The sequence below is a fragment of the Vulpes lagopus genome, chromosome 3, assembly GCF_018345385.1.
Source record: "Vulpes lagopus strain Blue_001 chromosome 3, ASM1834538v1, whole genome shotgun sequence".
NCBI lineage: Eukaryota > Metazoa > Chordata > Mammalia > Carnivora > Canidae > Vulpes > Vulpes lagopus.
In genome coordinates, this window is record NC_054826.1 from 68,413,110 (window position 1) to 68,435,796 (window position 22,687).

The following is a 22,687-nucleotide window of genomic DNA, read 5'->3' on the forward strand; positions in this document are numbered from 1 at the left end:
TTGTTAAGCAACTGTGTTGATGCAAAGGGTAGACAAAAGGCGGTAGGGGTGGTGGGGGTGGGAAGTATTTAATACCGGTCCTTTTTTTAAAAAATAGATTTTATTTATTTATTTGAGAGAGAGAGAAGAAGCAGGGGGAGGGGCAGAGGGAGAGGGAGAAGCAGACTCCCCGCTGAGCACAGAGCCCAACTCAGGGCTCCATTCTAGGACCCTGAGATCGCAATGCAAGGCAAAGTCACATGCTTAACTGACTGAACCACCCAAGCACCCCTAATGTCATTTCTTAAAATACACATTCACGGATGTGTACATACACACGAAACAAATTACCTCCATTATTTTAGCTACCGAAATGAGACAGACTCTGGACCACAATAGCCTTATCTGTAAAAAGAGAGCAAAAATGCTTAACCAACCTGAAGAATTTCTTAGGGTCCCTTCCAGCTTCCTGGTTCTATAACTCCACTTTCACACCCAAAGATAGAAACCTTATTGTGTTTTAAATAGTTACTGAAAAAAAAAATAGTTACTGAGTCCAATGAGATACTAAGGGATGCAAATTTAGAGCCTGAGAGCTGTATCCCAAAGCTGATTCTGATTTGCCTTTAGACTGTTCTTTTCTTTATCTCTCTAATGGCAAACGGCCAATAAGGAAATAAATACTGGAGGTTCTCTCTTTCCGGACCTGGCTGAGCAGGAGGCGCCATCCTGGGAGTCGACATCCGCCACAAGGACCGAAAGGTTGGGCGCAAGGAGCCCAAGAGCCAGGACATCTACCTGAGACTGTTGGTCAAGCTGTACAGGTTTCTGGCCAGACAAGCCAACTCTACCTTTAACCAGGTTGTGTTGAAGAGGTTGTTCATGAGTCGCACCAACCGGCCACCTCTGTCCCTTTCCCGGATGATCCGGAAGATGAAACTGCCTGGCCGGGAAAACAAAACAGCTGTGGTTGTAGGAACCATAACGGATGATGTGCGTGTCCAGGAGGTGCCCAAGCTGAAGGTGTGTGCACTGCGCGTGAGTAGCCGTGGCCGGAGCCGCATCCTCAAAGCTGGAGGCAAGATCCTCACCTTCGATCAGTTGGCCCTGGACCCCCCTAAGGCCTGTGGCACCGTCTTACTCTCTGGTCCACGCAAGGGCCGAGAGGTGTACAGACACTTTGGCAAGGCCCCAGGAACCCCACACAGCCACACCAAACCCTACGTGAGATCCAAGGGCCAGAAGTTTGAGTGTGCCAGAGGCCGCAGGGCCAGCAGAGGCTACAAAAATTAACCCCAGATCCTGCCTTGTTATTAAAAAGATTTTGAATGCAAAAAAAAAAAAAAAAAAAAAGAAAAGAAAAAAGAAAGAAAGAAAGAAAGAAAAGAAATAAATACTGGAGGAAAAAAAGATCCTTAGTTTGGAACACTTAAAGGCTAAAAATACAAGAAATCCCCTGGTTCTGATGTGAGAAGTACTAAAGAAAAAATGATTCTGACACTTGTAAAATGGTAATGAAAGCTTTATTCAAGACCATTGCAAAGTCTAGACAGCAGACAGTTGTAAAGCAAAGACAGCAAAGAAGCTGGGGATTTTGACCAAGAAGCAGAGTGAGGGAGTCAGTGAACAGAAATTACTAATAAGGGACGTCAAGGGGTGGGGGTGGGGGATTCTTGCCAAAATGGCATAACAGCACTCCTGCTAAAGGGAGGTCAAGGATTTATACATCAAAGGTGGGGTGTTCCTACAAAACCAACCTTTTCAGGATTCTTGCTATGGCTGGGCTGAGCAGGCAAAAGACAGAATGGGGTCCAAGTTGGAGGCCTACTCAGAAAGAAGGCCTAGGGCACCTGAGGGGCTCAGTCGGTTAAGCATCCAACTCTTGATCTCAGTTCAGGTCTTGATCTCAGAGTCGTGAGTTTGAGCCCCATGCTTGGCTCTACACTGAGCATGGAGCCTACTAAGGAAGGAAAGAGGAAGGAAGGAAGGAAGGAAGGAAGGAAGGAAGGAAGGAAGGAAGGAAGGAAGGAAGGAAAGACTTAGAGGAGGGGCACTTAGCTGGCTCAGTCAATAGAGCATGGGACTCTTGATCTCAGGGTACTGAGTTCAAATCCTGTGTTGGGTGTGGAGACTACTTAAAGAAACAGGAAGAAGGAGAAGGAGAAGGAGAAGGAGAAGGAGAAGGAGAAGGAGAAGGAGAAGGAGAAGGAGAAAGAAAGGAAGGAAGGAAGGAAGGAAGGAAGGAAGGAAGAAAGAAAGAAAGAAAAGGAGAAAGAAAGGTTTAGAGGAGCCTAACCAAGTTTGGTCAAGGACAGTGTTTGTCAGGGAGCACCTGGGTGGCTCACTGGTTAAGAATCTGCCTTCAGGGATCCCTGGGTGGCGCAGCGGGTTTGGCGCCTGCCTTTGGCCCAGGGCGCGATCCTGGAGACCCAGGATCGAATCCCACATCAGGCTCCCGGTGCATGGAGCCTGCTTCTCCCTCTGCCTATGTCTTTGCCTCTCTTTCTCTCTGTGACTATCATAAATAAATAAAAATTAAAAAAAAAAAAAAAAAAAAAAAAAAGAATCTGCCTTCAGCTCGGGTCATGATCTCAGGTTCCTGGGACTGAGCCCCACAGTGGGCTCCCTGCTCAGTGAGGAGTCTGCTTTTCCCTCTCTCTCTCTCCCTGCTTGTTTTCTCTCTGTGTGTGTCAAATAAATAAGTAAAATCTGAAGAAGGAGGAGGAAGAGAAGGAGGAGGAGAAGTCTCTGTCAGAAGCCAATACAAGCTTCCTGTACTCTGCCCCTTCCCACTGGTTAAAGGAACTAACACTCATAAAGCACTTACAACACCCCAATAATCCCATTTTTGTTTGGAGAGAGGGAATTGGAATATTATCATTAACAGAAATCATTTCTGGATGGTGGCATTACAAGCAATTTTTCTTTCTTTCTTTCTTTGAGCTTTTCTATACTTGCTAAAAATTTTACCAGAAAAGAGAAGGAGGAGGTTTAAAAGAAGTTAAGGCAGCTGGCTCTCCTGTACTGGGGCCCTCAGAGCCAATAAGCTTTCTACCCAAAATGAAGAGACTCCATCATTCCACTTCCCCATTAACCCTGGGGTCAGGGGCAGGTCTGAAAGCTGGAAAATATTACTTTCAAAAAAAAAAAAAAAAAAGCCACAACACCAGCCTGTTAAATACGTGCAATGAAGTGCCCTGGAAAGAGAGCAAGTCAGCAAAATTCTTATTATTTTAAACCTGGAAAATCAGATTAACTCTTTCCCTACACCTAAAAAAAAAAAAAAAGGAGTAAAGTATGCAGGCCTAAGGCAAGATGCCAAGCCCAGTTTCAGGATTTTAAAGGAGAAACCCTTTCTCTTCAGTTTTATTACACACAGGGTGTAAAGCTGGGCCTCATATCCCACTATTTACATGCAAATCCCACCAAAAATGAGTTGGCCCCACTCCAGATGCCCAGATCTCAAAGGAACTCTGTTTCCAGTGAGGCCCCTGCCTGGTAGCTATGAGTCTCTTTTCTCTGCTTTCTTGGGGAAGAGAGAAGAAAAGATGCTAAGGGATTTCCCTCACACTCTGAAATTATCTTGAATTGAGAAACAAATGTTGCTTTGTTCCTTCTCACAATCTGTTACCAGTTATTTAAGCCTTTTTTTCCCCAAGATTTATTTATGGGGTGCCTGGGTGGCTCAGTTGGTAAATCGTCTGCCTTTGGCTCAAGTCATGATCCTGGGGTCCTGGGATTGAGTCCCTTGTCAGGCTCCCTGCTCAGCGGGGAGTTTGCTTCTCCCTCTCCCTCTCCCTGCTGCTCCCTCTACCAGCTTGTACTCTCTCTCTCTCTCTCTCTCTCTCTCTCTCGCTGTCAAATAAATTTTTAAAAATTTTTGTTTATTTGAGAGAGAAGAAAGAGAGAGTGGAGGGGCAGAAGGGGAAGGAGAGAATCTCAAGCAGACTCCAGAATCTGATGCGGGGCTTAATCCCATGACCCTGAGATCATGACCTGAGATGAAACCAAGAGTCAGATGCTCAAATGCCTCAGCCACCCAGACGCCTCAAGTTGCTTAAGTCTCTTAACAGGAATCCAGGATGACCTCGTATTCATCTGTTGACCCTCTAGAATGCCCCCCACAGCTTGGCTAAAGAGCCAGAAAACAGTTCTCTGAACAAGATGGTAAAGAACACAATAGGGCAGCCTGGGTGGCTCAGTGGTTTAGCACTGCCTTCATTCAGCCCAGGGTGTGATCCTGGAGACCGGGGATCGAGTCCCGTGTCAGTGTCAGGCTCCCTGCATGGAGCCTGCTTCTCCCTTTGCCTGTGTCTCTGCCTCTCTCTCTCTCTCTCTCTCTCTCTGTGTGTGTGTGTGTGTGTCTCATTAATAAATAAATAAAATCTTAAAAAAAAAAAACCATAGTATGATAAGGGGAGAACTGGATGTTCAAGTTGGTGCCAAACAGCCCTGGTGTAGGACTGCAGAGATGTGGTTCATTCAGCATTCTCCAGAGGATCCAAATAAAACAGGTGGCTTTGTAGACATACCTATAATACAACAAGAAAAGGTACTTATTGAGCCTGCTAAATTCCAGATGCTGCTTTGGGTAATTAAGAGGAGGAGATAAAGGAGACATGCCATTTGCCCAGATAGCTTGTAATCTAGTGCCTTTGTAACAAATTTATGATGAGAAAAAGCAGAAGAGAAGAGCATAAAGTAAAAAGAATGTAATGTCAACTAATGCAATAGTGAGTGTGGACCTTATTTGGATCCTAATTGGAACAAAACAAATGTGAGGCAATTTATGAGAAATAGGAACACTGACTAAGTATTTGATACAAAGAACAAAAGGAAAAACAAAGGGATACATGAATGTGATTTATGAAGAAATGAATATGCTCTTAAAATACCTTACTTACCTAAAATTAAAAAATAAAATAAAATAAAATAAAATACCTCCACCTTTTAAAAAGAAACAGCAGTGTGTTGGGTAAGTTGTTTGCTGATCTTCTTTTCTGATCTAAAGTAAAAATGATTACTAATCCTTAGTCATCACCTCTTACAATAAGGTACATCTGGTTAGCAGAGTGCTTATAAAACACACTTGTCAATTTAGACATAAAAACATTAATATTTTAAAATAACATCTTTGAAGGAAAACAATTTCTGTTTTCTACAAAACTCTGGGATCATACTTTCCCCATCCACAAAAAGAAAAAAAGAAAGAAAGAAAAGGAAAAAGGAAAAAAGGGGGAAAAAAAAACCCAACAACCTAGGAAAGAAAAAGAATAGCGGGATTGCCTGAGTGGCTCAGCGGTTAAACATCTGCTGTAGGCTCAGGGCCTGATCCTGGAATCCCAGGATCGAGTCCCACATCGGGCTCCCTGCATGGAGCCTGTTTCTCCCTCTGCCTGTGTCTCTGCCTCTCTCTGTGTGTCTCTCATGAATAAATAAATTAAATATTAAAAAAAATAGCATTGGAAAAACAGAAGGGATGAGAGCCTTCATACAGAGATAACAGTCTCTAAATCTTGGTCTTGCGTTCAGAATTGACACTGCTCCTCTTACTGGGACAAAGAATCACACTGAGAATATTAAGATGTATGTGTTAGCTTTTAATTTTTTTTTAAATTTATTTATGATAGTCACACACACACACACACACACACAGAGAGAGAGAGAGAGAGAGAGAGAGAGAGAGAGAGGGAGAGAGGCAGAGGGAGAAGCAGGCTCCATGCACCGGGAGCCTGACGTGGGATTCGATCCTGGGTCTCCAGGATCGCGCCCTGGGCCAAAGGCAGGCGCCAAACCGCTGAGCCACCCAGGGATCCCTGTGTTAGCTTTTATAGATTTTTATTTATTTATTTTAGAGAAGGGGGACAGAGGGAGAGAAAGAATCTCAAGCAACCCTTCTGCCAAGTGCCCATTGAAGGGCTTCATCCCAAGACACTGAGATAAGGACCTGGGCTGAAGCCAAGTCACCAAGAGTGAGATGCTTAACTGACTGAGTCACCCCAGCACCCCTATGTATGTCCTTAAATTAACTAATTTCTATTCCACATATGTAACATTGCTTGGGGTGACTTACACTCCTATAATAGAATCAGGAAATCTACTATTATAGCTAAAAGAAACTTCATTTCATTTGTTCATATTCCTCCCCATTCTGTCAAAACACACTAGATAGGGCGGCCCGGGTGGCTCAGCGGTTTAGCACTGCCTTCAGCCCAGGGCCTGATCCCTCTGCCAGTGTCTCTGCCTCTCTTTCTCTCTGTGTCTCTCATGAATAAATAAATAAAATCTTAAAAAGAAACACACACACACACACACACACACACACACACACACTCATGATAAAGAAACTTAGGCCCACAGAAGCTAACCAAGTGCCCAGTGTCTCATAGCTAGTTAGTGACTGAGCCAGGAGTGGAAGTGAGGGAGATCTCCAACTCTAGGTCTGAGACAGAGGTCACTAGTGCTTGCCTTGGCAGTATATATACTGAAATGGAAGTGATAGAGATGATCACGGCCTCTGAGCAAGGATGACACACAAATCTGTGACTTGTTCCACATTTTTTGGGTGAAATAGATAAAGGGGATTGAGAGTACACATCTCTTTCTTTTTAAAGGTTTTATTTATTTATTTAAGAGAGAACAAGCATGAGCTAAGGGTCGGGGGTGGGAGGGCAGGCAAAGAGAGAAACAAACTCCTGCTGAGTAGGGAGCCTGACTTGGGGCTGGATCCCAGGAGCCTGAGATCATGATATGAGCCAAAGGCAGATGCTTCACCAACTGAGCCACTGGGCTCCCCCAGAATGCACATATCTTGATGAGCACTGAGAAGTGTATAGAATTGTTGAATCATGAGGCACCTGGGTGGCTCAGTGGTTGAGCATCTGCCTTTCACCCAGGACGTGATCCTAAAGTCCCGGGATCAAGTCCCACATAGCCTCCTTTTCCCTCTGCCTGTGTCTCTGCCTCTCTCTCTCTCTCTGTGTCTCTCATGAGTAAATAAATAAAATCTTAAAAAAAAAAAAAAAAAAAGAATTGTTGAACCATTATAATGATTCTAATATAATTAAACTAATATAACACTGGAGGTTGACTATACTTGAATTTAAAAAAGAATTACGGCAGAAAAGTAAATAAATTAAAAAATAGAATAAAATAAAATAAATAAAGCAGAAGTCACAAACTACAGATGGTGAGCCAAAATGTTTTTGTATGGCCTGTAAGCTAAGGATAATTTTTACATTTTTATTTATTTTTATTTTTAAAAAGATTTTATTTATTTATTCATGAGAGACAGAGAGAGAGAGAGAGAGAGAGAGGCAGAGACACAGGCAGAGGGAGAAGCAGGCTTCCGCAGGGAGACTAATGTGGGACTCGATCCCAGGACTCCAGGATCATGCCTTGAGCTGAAAGCAGATACTCAACTGCTGAGCCAACCAGATGTCCCAATTTTTACATTTTTAAATGCTTGGAGAAAAAAGATTTTTTTTTCTTTTTCTTTCTTTTTAAGATTTGAAAGAGGAGAGAGAGAGAGCAACTGAGTGAGCATAAGCAGGGGTGAGGGGCAGAGGGAGAGGGAGAAGCAGACTCCCCACTGAGGAGGAAGCCTCATGCAAGGCTCCATCCCTGGACCCTGAGATCATGACCTGAGCTGAAGGCAGATGCTTAACCAACTGAGCCACCGAGGCACCCCCCAGAAGAATATTTCTCGACATGTGAAAATTACATAAAACTCAATTTTCCATGTCTACCTAGCTATGTTGGCAGATCGGCACACTCAGTCATGTAGGTATTAGGTGTGGCTGCTTTTGTTGGTAGAGTTGAGCGGCTGCAACAAAGTCTGGATGGTCTGGGAAGCCAAAACTATTTCCTCTCTGGCCCTTTACAGAAAAAATTTGCAAAATCCTGGTCTAGAGCCCTCTGAGCGCCCAGGCTGCTTTGCAGAACAGGGCCAGACATATGGAAAGCATTCTTAGGGCACACCTTGGGCCTCCTGGGGCCAGCTCCCGTGCTGTCCGTGTCCCATGCTGCTGGAGGAGGGCAGACCTGGTGGCTGGCCTCGGTGTCCGCCTGCCTACACGCTGCGCCGTGGTGGGGTCATTTAGTTTCTGTTCTCACTGCCTACTCGATCATGGCCTCTCGGCTAAGCCTGTCTGTCAACAGGGAGACCAATTAGTGCCAATTTCTATGTGAAAGGCGTTTCCTTAAGGCAAGACTGAGATCACCACCTCATTTCACACCAACAATTCAGGGTCACAAGGTTAACCCGGGTTAGATTTAAAACCAGGGCTTAAAAAGGGAAGGGCAGCCCTCTTACCAATCCTTAGAGCTCTCCAGACTCCTTAGGAACAAAGTGTCAACGAATTCACCTCATTTACCAGATGGGGACCTAACACTTCAGGGGTAAACAGCCAACAGACCCCGCAAATTTAATATCCCTCTACAAGATTACCCTCAGATTTTCCACAGACGTTTATGTTAAAACTTTATTAGAGCCATATGTAGCAATCCATTTCCTTGGAATTCAAGAGCACCAGATAGCCGGGCTTTCACTTTAGAGTTCTGAATTCTTTAAGAAATCAGTAACCCACCTCTGAGGGCCAGTGTGTTCTCAAAGCACATTTCTTACAAGTGCATGAGGGGAAAGATGGATTTATAGGCAAACTTGTTTTATGTTAGATTGTCTACAATTTTACTGTACATAAATTTGTATGTATATGTTAGACTATTTTATTTTATTTTTTTTAAGATTTTATTCATCCAATCATGAGACACAGAGAGAGAGGCAGAGACACGGTCAGAGGGGGAAGCAGACCCCCTGCAGGGAGCCTGATGTGGGACTTGATCTCGGGACTCCAGGATCACGCCCTGGGTGGAAGGTAGGCACTAAACTGCAGAGCCACCCAGGCGTCCCAGAATGTTTTAATAAGATGGGCAGAGCAAAACCTTTGGTGGATCGTTTCATAACGAATATCTCTTTTTTTCTTTTTTGAGAACTCATAGTTTATTATTCAAAAGAATCTCACGATCTTTTCAAATTGAAATGCCATTCATATAACTGTTCATTCCAAAGTGAACGACTCCATGGCATTCACAATGGAATGATTTTTTTTATGCCTATGTAGCCTTTTCTCATTTGCCTAAAATTTCACTTATATTTTGAATAGTAACAGTACATACACGCCTAGTGTCTCTGTTCCTCAAATGAATTTTTTTTTAAAGATTTTATTTACTCATGAGAGACACACACAGGGAGAGAGAGACAGAGAGAGAGAGACAGAGACACAGGCAGGGGGAGAAGCAGGCTCCATGCAGAGAGCCCAATGTGGGACTAGATCCCAGGTCTCCAGGATCAGGCCCTGGGCTGAAGGCGGCGCTAAGCCGCTGAGCCACCCGGGCTGCCCCCTCAAATGAATTTGAAGACAAGATTTGTTTTTTAAGTCAATAAATAGTCCCTCTTGATTATTCAAATTGCCAAATGATGATGAGAGGTAAACCACACTAGGAGACAACAGGAAAATAATTCTTCTTAACTGATTACAATCACTCAAAAGAAAATTAGCTGGGTTTTCTAGGATGTAAACATTTCATTGCAGATATTAATATCTCCCAACCAACCTTCTCCAAACCACATACTGGTTTTTTTTTTTTTAATACCTCTATTCTTTTTGAAAAACAGCATATCTCAATATTAAAAATAAAAGCTGCGGGATCCCTGGGTGGCGCAGTGGTTTGGCGCTTGCCTTTGGCCCAGGGCGCGATCCTGGAGACCCGGGATCGAATCCCACATCAGGCTCCTGGTGCATGGAGCCTGCTTCTCCCTCTGCCTATGTCTCTGCCTCTCTCTCTCTCTCTCTCTGTGACTATCATAAATAAATAAAAATTAAAAAAAATAAAAAAATAAAAAATAAAATAAAAATAAAATAAAAGCTAAAAAAAAATTCACTTGAAATTTTACCACCCAGAAATGATCATCTTTGGCCAGGTGAACATTTTTCTAGGTAGATACATAGGCAGAAAGAAATAATTTTCGGAAAATAGAATCATATTATATATCAAATGAAAAATATTAGACTTAGTTTCAGGAAGATGTAAGAAACACACGTTCCCCTATTCTTCCCATTTAGTGTAACTAAAAACCTTGGGATAGATAGATATACTTACATATCTGAAAGGTGGAGAGAGGGCAGCCCCGGTGACACAGCGGTTTAGCGCCACCTGCAGCCCAGGGCGTGATCCTGGAGACCTCCGGATCAAGTCCCACGTCAGGCTCTCTGTATGGTACCTGCTTCTCCCTCTGCCTGTGTCTCTGCCTCTCTCTCTCTCTCTCTCTCTCTCTCTCTCTCTCTCTCTCGGTCTCAATAAATAAATAAAATCTTTTAAAAAAAAAAAGAAAGGTGGAGAGAGGCAGACTGGTAGATCCACTGGCTAGGAATCTAGGAACTCAAGATTGAGTCCTTGCTGGTTGGTTCCCTGGGTTTTCTCTCTGCTTCTTATATCCCAAACTGAATACTAAAGAAGCCAGCAATCTAGAAATGCCAATGGGCAGAGACAGAACGAACACTTAAGAAAAGCTGGCTTTCTCTACCTAAGGGAATAGAAAGGGTCAGCCTAGCAAGATGGATACTTTAACACAATAGTCATTCCACTCAGGTCAAACGTCTTGGCAAAACTGTGATGGCAATGCCATCTCCCCAGCAAAGGCCAATTAGAGAGCCTATACTTCCACGCTTGCTAGGCTGTAATGATGTGTCCCAGCTCACTCCTCACCCCAACCCCTTGCAGGGTCAGTGAAGATGGCAAGAGGAGCTCGGACTTCCACCTGCACCCACCATGGTGTCAGAGGAGGCCAGGTGGACATGAGGACTTCCACCACAGCTCAGCAGTAACAAGGCCACCCCCTTCTCGGCATCTGTGGAAGCCACATGGAAAGCACTAACAAGATGCTCCACTACTTTCAGGCCTAATGGACAGCCTGAACCCTACCCCGCATCCCCACCTAGAAGTAATGTCTCCTCCTCCCTTGTCCCTCCACTGTCAAAGGAGCAAGAGTAAAAATCCAGGACTTCCACTCGATCTGGCAATAACAAGGTGGCACTCCTCGTCACCCACTGGAGTAGTGTCAGAGGTCAGAGGGCTGCGTGTTGTCTGCTAAAGTGCAAAAAAATTTTTTTTAAGATTTTTATTTATTTATTCATGAGAGACACAAAGAGAGAGAGGCAGAGACACAGGCAGAGGGAGAAGCAGGCTCTATCCAGGGAGCCCGATGTGGGACTTCATCCTGAGTCTCCAGGATCACACCCTGGGCCAAAGGCAGCGCTAAATCGCTGAACCACCCGGGCTGCCCTCTCATTACAATTTAAAAAGCATTCATTTTGGGCAGGGGGTGGGTGGTGGTTAGGGTTTTTTGTTTTTTTTTTTTTTTTTTAATTTATGATAGTCACAGAGAGAGAGAGAGAGAGGCAGAGACATAGGCAGAGGGAGAAGCAGGCTCCATGCACCGGGAGCCCGACGTGGGACTCGGTCCCGGGTCTTCAGGATCGCGCCCTGGGCCAAAGGCAGGCACGAAACCGCTACACCACCCAGGGATCCCGTGGTTAGGGTATCTATATGAGTTGAAGGATTTTTTTTTTAAGTAAGCCTTAAGTGGGCTCCACAGAGACGTCTGGATGGCCCAGCAGTTGAGTGTCTGCCTTCAGCTCAGCGTGTGATCCTGAGGTCCCAGGATCGAATCCCACATCGTGCTCCCTGTGTGGAGCCTGCTTCTCCCTCTGCCTGTGTTGCTGCCTCTCTCTCTCTCTGTCTCTCATAAATAAATAAATAAAATCTTAAAAAAAAATTAAGTAGGCTCCACACTTGTAGAGCCCAACATGAGGCTTGAACTCACAACCCTGAAATCAGGACCTGAGCTAAGATCAAGAGTTGGACACTTAACCAACTGAACCACCCAGGCACCCTGACAGGAAGGATGTCAAGTAAATTTATTGTGGTGATTTTTCACAATGTATGTAAGTCAAGTTATTGTGCTCTACACTTTAAGATTATATAGTGCTGTATGTCAATTACATTTCAATAAAACTAAAATAAAGGGACGCCAGGGTGGCTCAGTGGTTGAATGTCTGCCTTTGGCTAGGGCGTGATCTTGGGGTCCCAAGACTGAGTCCCACATCAGGCTTCCTGCATGGAGCTTGCTTCTCTCTCTGCCTATGTCTCTGCCTCTCTCTCTCTCTCTCTCTCTCTCTCTGTATCTCTCATGAACAAATAAATAAAATCTTTAAAAAATAAATAAAACTAAAAAATTTACAGATTAAAAATATATTAACATAAATAAAAAGCTCAGTGGATGACCCAGCAATTCCACTCTCTCCCAAATAAATCAAAACATCAGTTCACACAAAAACTTGTTACATGGGGGATCCCTGGGTGGCTCAGCAGTTTAGCCCCTGCCTTTGGTCTAGTATCGATCCTGGAGACCCGGGATCGAGTCCCACGTCAGGCTCCTTGCATGGAGCCTGCTTCTGTCTCTGCCTCTCTCTCTCTCTCTCTCTCTCTCTCTCTGTGTGTGTCTCTCATGAATAAATAAATAAAATCTTTAAAAAAAAAACTTGTTACATGAATTTGCAGGCAGCATTATTCATAACAACCAAAAAGTAGACACAATCCAAATGTCCCTCAACTGAATGAATGGATTATCAAAATAATGTGTATCTATACACTGAAGTATTATTCATCAAAAGAAATGAAGTCCTAATACATGCTACAACATGGAGGAAACTTGATAACATTACACTAAGTGTTAAAGAAGCCATACATAAAAGGCCATAAATTATTATTTCATTTATATGAAATGTTCACAAGAGGCAAATCCATAGAGAAAGTAGATTAATGGTTGCAGGGGCTTGGGAAGGAGAGGGATGGGGAGTGACTGCTAATGGGTTTCTCTTTAGGACGATAAAACTGTTCTGGAATTTGATAGTGATGTTGGTTGTGCAACTCTGAGTATACTAAAAACCACTGAATTCTACATTTAATTTTAAAATGTTGAGCAGCTGAGGATCTCTGGGTGGCGCAGCGGTTTAGCGCCTGCTTTTGGCTCAGGGCGCGATCCTGGAGACCCGGAATCGAATCCCACGTCGGGCTCCCGGTGCATGGAGCCTGCTTCTCCCTCTGCCTGTGTCTCTGCCTCTCTCTCTCTCTCTGTGACTATCATAAATAATAAAAAAAAAGTTTTTTTTTAATTAAAAAAAAAAATGTTGGGCAGCCCCGGTGGTGCAGCGGTTTAGCGCCACCTGCAGCCCAAGGTGTGATCCTGGAGACCGGGAATCAAGTCCCACTTCAGGCTCCCTGCATGGGGCCTGCTTCTCCCTCTGCCTGTGTCTCTGCCTCTCTCTCTCTCTCTCTCTCTCTCTCTCTCTCTCTCTCTCTCTCTGTGTGTGTGTGTGTGGGTCTCTCATGATTAAAAAAAAAAATGTTTTGGGTGCACCTGGGTGGCTCAGTGGTTGAGTGTCTGCCTTCAGTTCAGGGTGTGATCCCGGGGTCCTGGGATAGAGTCCCACATTGGGGTCGCCATAGGTAGCCTGCTTCTCCCTCTGCCTGTGTCTCTGCCTCTCTGCCTCTCTCTGTGTGTCTCTCATGAATAAATAAAATATCTAAAAATAAATAAATTTTTTAAAAAATTTATTTATTTTTATTTTTTAAAGATTTTACTTATTTATTAATGGGACACACACACAGAGAGAGAGAGAGAGAGAGAGAGAGAGAGAGGCAGAGACACAGAAGGAGAAGCAGGCTCCATGCAAAGAGCCCCATGTGGGACTCCCAGACCTCCAGGATCCCGGGACTCCAGGATGAAGCCCTGGGCTGAAGGGAGGTGCTCAACCACTGAGCAATCCAGGCATACTGAAGAGGGGACTTTTTTTTCTACTTAGCTGCTCTGATACCTGGGGAGCCTCCCTTTGTTATTTCAAATGCCCTTTCACCAAATCTGCTATTTGCTTTCTCTATGAATACATCTTCTTTCAGCTCTCAGAAATCAAGAGGATTGGTGCAAACAATTTGTGTCAGGCCCTCTACCTATGACCCCCACAGTACCTCTTCCACCCATTTCACCCCTAGGCCTCCTCCTTAAGTAAGCAGCTAAACCAAAGATCATACGAATGGTAAGGATGGCTTGCCTTATTCCCAGTTCTGCTTCCTGGACAGAAATTGGGTCTCCACAAGAATATTCTCTACGTCTCCAGTGACCCATCCTTAATATTTTGTTTGATTGCTCTAACCAAGAATATCCCTTTAAAGACTCTGGCACTGAAACACCTGGGTGGTTCAGTGGTTGAGTTCCTGCCTTTGGCCCAGGGCGTGATCCTGGGGTCCTGGGATTGAGTCCCTGCATGAAGCTTGCTTCTCTTCTCTCTGCCTGTGTCTCTGCCTCTTTCTCTCTGTGTCTCTCATGAATAAATGAAATCTTAAAAAAAAAAAAAAAAAAAGACTCTGGCACTTGTGGAAAAGATACAAATTGTTCAAGGTCAAGGAAGTGAAGTGTCAACTTTCCTTTTTTTTTTTTTTTTTAAGTGTCAACTTTCAACCCGCACTCTCACAATAGTTGTGACTGTTCTTTCACTGGAGAAGGGAGGTTTCCCTCTATTTAATTATTTTTGTATTTTTAGTGGGTTTTAATAGAGTATAATGAGCAAATATGACTTTATTTCACCATTTCAAATTCAATATGCCATTCGCCAACCCAAATGTTTGGGACAGCCCCTTATTAGGCATCCAGAATGAAGATGTCTGTCCTCTTAGCTTTCATTCAACCACTTTTCACTTTCAAACATTTTATATTTTTTATATTTTTTTAAGATTTTATTTATTTATTCATTAGGGACACACAGAGAGAGAGGGGCAGAGACACAGGCAGAGGGAGGAGCAGACTCCATGCAGGGAGCCTGATGTGGGACTGGATCCCAGGTCTCCAGGGTCACACCCTGGGCTGAAGGCGGCACTAAACCGCTGAGCCACCCCGGCTGCCCTCAAACATTTTATATACATTTGATTTTTCCATTATGGCTGATAATGTCTCCATTCTTCAACCCCTAAGCTCAACATTTGCAAAGGAAAAGGGGAAACCACAAAGGATTTCTGTGTATCAAAGTACCCAACTCATTGGTTGTGGAAACAGCAGTATAGACTTGTATGATAGGAGGGTACCTGCCTGACTCAGTTGGTAAATGCAATTCTTGATCCTGGGATCGTGAATTTAAGCCCCGCACTGGGCATAGAGCTTACTTAAAAAAAAAAAAAAGAAAAAAGGATCCGTGGGTGGCGCAGCGGTTTGGCGCCTGCCTTTGGCCCAGGGCACGATCCTGGAGACTCAGGATCGAGTCCCACGTCGGGCTCCCTGCATGGAGCCTGCTTCTCCCTCTGCCTGTGTCTCTGTGTGTGTGACTATCATAAATAAAATTTTAAAAAGTTTATGATAGGAACTATGTTAGGTACCAAGGAAAAGAGGACAAATGTGTGAAACTATTGCTGAGGCAGCAACACATAAGGTTTCTGATCAGTTTATTAGTTACATCATTTTTTTTTAAAGATTTATTTATTTATTCATTCAGAGAGAGCGAGAGAGAGGCAGAGACACAGGCAGAGGGAGAAGCAGGCTCCATGCAGGGAGCCCGACGTGGGACTCGATCTCGGATCTCCAGGATCACACCCCAGGCTGCAGGCGGCGCTAAACCGCTGCGCCACTGGGGCTGCCCAATAAATAAAATCTTAAAACAAAAAACAAAAAACCTACATCTATCATAAAGTGTTTTTCTAAAAATAGTCTAGGCTCTCAAAGAAGAATTTTTAGTAAATTTCCCTGAATTCCAGTTCATAATGAAAAGAATCCAAGACATCTTGTTTTTATTTGGTTTGTATCCTGAGAACTAAGAAAAGCAATCCAAATGTTTTCACTTCTTTAAGAAACTGGAGAGAGGGGGATCCCTGGGTGGCTCAGCTGTTTAGCGCCTGCCTCCAGTCCAGGGCATGATCCTGGAGTCCCGGGATCAAGTCCCACATCGGGGTCCCTGAATGGAGCCTGGTTCTCCCTCTGCCTGTGTCTCTGCCCCTCCCCCTCCCTCTCTCTTGCGTGTGCGCGCGTGCTATGATAAATAAATAAAATCTTAAAAAAAAAAAAAAAAAAGAAACTGGGGAGAGACTTCAGCTAGTGGTACAGGGTTTAGCAGGCAAACATTTCTCGAAGTGTAAGTGTGATCTGAGCTCAATACTCTTTTTTTTTTTTTTTTAATTTTTATTTATTTATGATAGTCACACACAGAGAGAGAGAGGCAGAGATACAGGCAGAGGGAGAAGCAGGCTCCATGCACCGGGAGCCCGACGTGGGAGTTGATCCCGGGTCTCCAGGATCGCGCCCTGGGCCAAAGGCAGGCGCTCAAACGCTGCACCACCCAGGGATCCCCTCAGTGCTCTTATTTTAGATTCATTGCCTGGGTGTTCTCATCCGCAAAGTGGGAGAATGGAGAAAGGCTCTATCTCTTAATCTTAAAAGGTGATTGAGTAAAGGATGATTTAGCATAAGAATTGGGATGTAAACAAGGGGCAGATAAGAAGAGGTGTAAACAAGGGGCATCTGGTTACACAAGAGGAGGTACAAAACAACTCGGAAATAAGGGGGCCCTTGGGTGACTCAGTTAAATATCTACCTTTGGCTCAGGTCATGATCCCAGGGTACAGGATTGAGTCCCATGTCATCAGACTCCTACTTCTCCCTCTGCTCATGCCCACACACTCTCAAATAAGCAAACAAATCTTCAAAAAAATATTATACTTTGAAATAGATTTTACAAAATATTTCTCACATCTATCTTGCAACTATAAATATCTCTAATTTACCCCAAATTTCAGAATTATGTCATATTTTTTCTTATCCTACCCTTATTTGTTATGATTTATATTTCTTATATCGTCCTCTCAAAATTTGAATATTAACATTTTCAGGGGATCCCTGGGTGGCTTAGTGGTTTGGTGCCTGCCTTTAGCCCAGGGCATGATCCTGGAGTCTTGGGATCGAGTCCCACATGGGGAACTCCCTGCATGGAGCTGCTTCTCCCTCTGCCTGTGTCTCTGCCTCTCTCTCTCTCTGTCTTTCATGAATAAATAAAATCTTTAAAAAAATTTTTTTTCATTTGAGAGTTGTTTTGGAAGTATTCAGTAAAGTTCCAGTGACCTGTAATAATGTGGTTATCCATAGGGTTACATCATTTAGGGATAATATATATTTGCTCAAAGTAATTTTTTTTAAAGATTTTATTTATTGGGGCTCTTGGTTGGCTCCGTTGATTAAGCATCTGCCTTTGGCTCAGGTCATGATCCCGGGGTCCTGGGGTCCTGGGGTCAGCCACTGCCTGCCTCCCTCTGCCTGCCACTCCCAATAGAGAGCACAAGCAGAGGGAATGAGAGAGAGCAAGAGCAGGAGGAGGAGGCAGAGGGAGAAGGAGAAGCACACTCCCCGCTGAGCAAGGAGCCCAACGCAGGGCTCGCTCCTCCCTCTGAGATCATGAGCTGAGCCCAAGGCAGACGCCCAACTGGCTAAGCCACCCAGGCCCCACCTGGGAAGCATTTTAAACTGGGCAAGAAGGCACTTCAGTAACTACTGGAAGACATAGTACAAGACAGGAGTGGCTCTGACCCTGCAGCTTAGACTTTCAACTCTGCTTTTGTTTAATAAAGAGTTTTATTGTCAATGTAAGTACCATTAAATAAATCATAGCTGGCTTAAATCAGGTGTTTTTTTTTGTTTTGTTTTTTTTAGTGCGGAATGGAGCTGAAGTTTGGATTCCTGATTTTTTTTTTTCTTGTAATAAAAATCCATTTTGCCATGCCTGGTCAAATCAATCCTTAGTATCTACATTGACTAAACCCCATACATCATACCTTTATTAGTTAGGTTCATTTCCCTTATGCTTATGCTGTGACACTTCAATTTTTTTTCTGTCATTTTGGTTATAGGTATATTAACAGATTAACTGCCAATCCTCCCAATAATTATAACAGAAGTATGATGTGTGACTTCATAATCTTGGGCAATGGAGCCAAAAGAAGTAATGATTGGGGCACTTGCTGGCCCAGTGGGTTAAGTGTCTGATTTATTTATTTATTTATTTATTTATTTATTTATTCATTCATTCATTCATTCATTCATTCATGAGACACAGAATGAGAGAGAGAGGCAGAGACAGAGGCAGAGAGAGAAGCAGGCCCCATGCAGGAAGCCCAATGTGGGACTCTGGGGACCATGCCCTGGGCGGAAGGCAGCCGCTCAACTGCTGAGCCATCCAGGCATCCTAAGTGTCTGATTTCGACTCAGGTCATGACCTCTGGTTCCTAGGATCAAGCCCCATATAGGGCTCCCAGTCCGAGGGGAGCCTGCTTCTCCCTCTCCCTTTGGCCCTCCCCCTGCTGGTGCCCCCCCTCAAATAAATCAAATCTTAAAAAAAAAAAAATGACTTTCTCAAAACCTTTGTCTATCCAAGCAAAGACTAGCTTCTGAAGATACAGGAACTGATCTGTTATTTATTAAAGAAGAATCTTTATTTATAACAAATCCTTTTTTTTTTTTTTTAAGATTTATTCATGACAGACACACAGAAAGGCAGAGACACAGGCAGAGGGAGAAGCAGGCTCCATGCAGGGAGCTCCATGTGGGACTCTATCCCGGGTCTCCAGGATCACACCCCCTGGCTGAAGGCGGCGCTAAACCGCTGAGCCACCCAGGCTGCCTTATTTATAACAAATCCTTAATAATTTAAAACAAAAGTCCTGCTGGAGCAATGCTGAATACAGAGGAAAGCAAGAAGCTTGTGGATCATTGCATCTATGCTGCAATGTCCTCAGGTGAATGTGCAGACTGCTGGAGGTCCCAGGCAACCAAGAGTTAACCATGATCCAGCCTTAAAACAGAACCAAATTAACTGTGGAGCTAAAGGATCAACTTTAGAATGGTAGCATTCTGGGATCCCTGGGTGGCTGTGTTTTAGCGCCTGCCTTTGGCCCAGGGCATTGACCCTGAAGTCCCAGGATCCAGTCCCACATGGAGCTCCCTGCATGGTGCCTGCTTGCTTCTCCCTCTGCCTCTGTCTCTCATGAATAAATAAATAGAATCTTAAAAAAAAAAAAAAAAAAAGAATGGTAGAATTTTCATTTTATTCCAAATTCCAATTCTTATATGGATGGTTGGTTGCCTGATACTCTTTCGGAAACAGTAGCTCAAAGGTTAAACATTCATCTCTTGGAAGCATTTCCAACAGCCAAGTAAGTGACTGCCTTCTGAGTTTGCAAAGCTGATAAAAACCCTGGAATAAATAATAGATAGATTTTGGAAATGGCCTAAGTATACCCCAAGGCTAGCGTATTTTATACCTTAAGAAGAATGGCTCAAAGTAGGTTTTAATTAAATATTTATGTTATAGCCAGAAACAGCAAGCGGTCTTTGTGTGGCCAGGGCCAGGATTTCAACAGGTCTATCTCAGCAAGGAGATGGACATAAAATATTTATTCTATACATGTTAAATGTACTCTGCTCTTTCCCTGCCTGAAGGAAGATAAAAAGGCTAGAGATAACCAGTGAGCTGCATTTGGAAGTACAACCTTATTTTAAAAATAAAAGGAAGAAAAAAAAAAATAAAAAAAAAAATAAAAGGAAGGTACTTTTTACTCTGTGTCTCTGCCTCTGTGTGTGTGTGTGTGTGTGTGTGTCTCTCATGTGTGTGTGTGTCTCTCATGAATAAATAAATAAAAATCTTTAAAAAAGGGGGGGGGGGCAGCCCGGGTGGCTCAGCGGTTTAGCGCTGCCTTCGGTCCAGGGCCTGATCCTGGAGACCCGGGATTGAGTCCCATGTCGGGCTCCCTGCATGGAGCCTGCTTCTCTCTCTGCCTCTCTCTCTCTCTCTCTCTGTCTCTCTCATGAATAAATAAATAAAAATCTTAAAAAAATAAAATAAAAGGAAGGGACGCCTGGGTGGCTTAGCAATTGGGCGCCTGCCTTCAGCTCCATGTGTGATCCTGGGATCTGAGATCGAGTCCCACAGGAGCCTGCTTCTCCCTCTGCCTGTGTCTCTCCCTCTCTCTATGTGTGTGTCTCTCATGAATAAATGAATAAAATCTTTAAAATAAATAAAAGGAAATGTAATCTTTTTTAAAATTTTTATTTATTCATTCATGAGAGACACAGAGAGAGAGAGAGGCAGAGACACAGGCAGAGGAAGAAGCAGGCTCCATGCAAAGAGCCCCATATGGGTCTTGATCCTGGGACTCTGGGATCATCCCCTGGGCCAAAGGCAAATGCTCAACCACTGAGCCACCCAGGCGTCCCAAAAGGAAATATAATCTTTTTTAAAAAATTTTTATTTACTTATGATAGTCACAGAGAGAGAGAGAGAAAGAGAGAGGGAGAGAGAGAGGCAGAGATATAGGCAGAGGGAGAAGCAGGCTCCATGCACCGGGAGCCCGAAGTGGGATTCAATCCAGGGTCTCCAGGATTGCGCCCTGGGCCAAAGGCAGGCGCTAAACCGCTGTGCCACCCAGGGATTCCAGGAAATATAATCTTATAAAAAGCCTGGGAGGCCAGGTTCAAGTAGGAAGGAGATCTGAGATTTTACTAAGGGGACATGATGTGAAGTATTAAACCTTTTATAATTTCCTTGAGGACCATAAAGGAATAACTTTTAATTTTTTGGTTGTGTTTTCTCACCTTTAGGATGGGGAAAACAACATGATTTTGTTTTCCTGCAGCAATCAATAATTGTTAAAAAAGAAAGAAAGACAACAGGGGGCACCTGAGTAGCTCAGTTGATTGAGTGCCCGACTAGATTTTTTTTTTTTTTTAACTTTTATTTATTTATGATAGTCACAGAGAGAGAGAGAGAGGTAGAGACATAGGCAGAGGGAGAAGCAGGCTCCATGCACTGGGAGCCCGATGTGGGATTCAATCCCGGGTCTCCAGGATCACGCCCTGGGCCAAAGGCAGGCGCTAAACCGCTGCGCCACCCAGGGATCCCTAGATTTTTTTTTTTAAGATTTATTTATTTATTTATGATAATGAGAGAGAGAGGCAGAGACACAGGAGGAGGGAGAAGCAGGCTCCATGTCAGGAGCCCGACACGGGACTCGATCCTGGGACTCCAGGATCATGCCCTGGGCCAAAGGCAGGCGCTAAACCACTGAGCCACCCAGGGATCCCTCCGACTAGATTTCAGCTTGGGTCAGGATCTCAGACATGGGAGATCAAGCCCTGTGTTGAGCACCCTCCTCGAGCCCCACATTGGGCACCACACTCAGCAGGCAGTGTGCTTAAAGATTCTTTCCATCTACCCCTCTCCACTCATACAATTTTTTTTTTTTTAAAGATTTTCTTTGGCAGAGAGAGAAAGAGCACATAAGCAGAGGGAGCAGCAGAGGGAGAGGGAGAAGCAGGTTCCCTGCTGAGCAGGGAGCCTGACAGGGGGCTTGATCCCAGGACTCCAGGATCATGACCCTCTGACCACCAACTGAACCACCAGGTGCCCTAAATAAATAAATCTTTAAAAAAGAGCTGCAGCTGATCCCAACCACCGCCTTCGGGTTGGCAGCCGCACAGCAAGGCGTGCAGCAGCATGGCCACTCCCAGGCGGTTTCCGACGCTCGTGCATTTGGAGCAGAGAGAGGGGACGCTATTCACGGTGCTCGGTAACCTCACCAAGCGGCCCTACTGGTTCCACATTGAGTACCTAAAGAATCCGAAGACAGTTCATCTCGAGGCATGGCTAGTTGAAGCGATCTTCGGCCGAGGAGCAGAGTACATTCCGCACGTGGAGTGTGTGTCGCAGACCCTACTCCACGTTAATCAGTGGGACCCCGAGGGCGAGGCCGAGATCTTTATATTTGGTCGGCCTGATTACCAGAAAGATGTATCCAAGATGATCATGAATTTGGCTGACTATCATCGCCGACTCCGGGCACAAAGAACGGAACTGGGCTCAGAGAAGGCCCCTGCCCAGGATGCAGTGACCCAGCGGACCCTCGACGCTCCCCGCGAGGCGGCGACCCAGGGGTCCCCGAGGGCTGCCCGCGAGGCGGCGACCCAGGGGTCCCCGAGGGCTGCCCGCGAGGCGGCGACCCAGGGGTCCCCGAGGGCTGCCCGCGAGGCGGCGACCCAGGGGTCCCCGAGGGCTGCCCGCGAGGCGGCGACCCAGGGGTCCCCGAGGGCGGCCCGCGAGGCGGCGACCCAGGGGTCCCCCAGCGCGGTGGCCCGGGAGGCGGCGACCCAGGTGTCCCCCAGCGCGGTGGCCCGGGAGGCGGCGACCCAACGATCTCCTGACGCTACCCAGGGTGTGGTTACCGGGTTATGAAAGTACTTCGGGCCCGGGAGCAGGAGCCAGGCAAGGATAAAGTGGAAGACCTTACTAGTGCTCTGTTCATCTAAGTCTTGCTGCTTCTGGCAGAAGCTGGGGAAGGGATGGTTGTGGGTGATTTTGCAAACATTGATCTAAAGAGTTCTAATAAAGAATTGAATTTCAAAAAAAAAAAAAAAAAGAGACAATAGGCCCAAAATGGAGTCATTTGTGCTAAGCCCACATTAACCAAACCAAGACATAATGCCTAACTTCAATTATAATTTTAACCTCTCCCAGGAGTAGAATCTTAAACTATTCAAGCTGGAATTACCTGGACAACTCTACGG

General features: G+C 44.7%; 2 protein-coding genes and 1 non-coding gene across 3 annotated transcripts; all 3 read left to right on the plus strand.

Moving 5' to 3' along the window:
- Window positions 1-222: 222 nt before the first annotated feature.
- LOC121487016 (ribosomal protein L18-like) lies at window positions 223-1,279 on the plus strand. The gene is made up of 2 exons (XM_041748493.1): window positions 223-229; window positions 698-1,279. The coding sequence occupies exons 1-2, from the start codon at window positions 223-225 to the stop codon at window positions 1,270-1,272; spliced, it is 582 nt and encodes a 193-aa protein (XP_041604427.1). The 3' UTR covers window positions 1,273-1,279.
- A 5,160-nt stretch (window positions 1,280-6,439) lies between these two features.
- Window positions 6,440-6,541, plus strand: LOC121488518. The gene has a single exon (XR_005987136.1). It is a non-coding gene; the product is annotated as a U6 spliceosomal RNA (small nuclear RNA).
- Window positions 6,542-21,584: 15,043 nt separating this feature from the next.
- Window positions 21,585-22,355, plus strand: LOC121487017 (KH domain-containing protein 3-like). The gene has a single exon (XM_041748494.1). The coding sequence runs from the start codon at window positions 21,621-21,623 to the stop codon at window positions 22,353-22,355; it is 735 nt and encodes a 244-aa protein (XP_041604428.1). The 5' UTR covers window positions 21,585-21,620.
- Window positions 22,356-22,687: the final 332 nt, after the last annotated feature.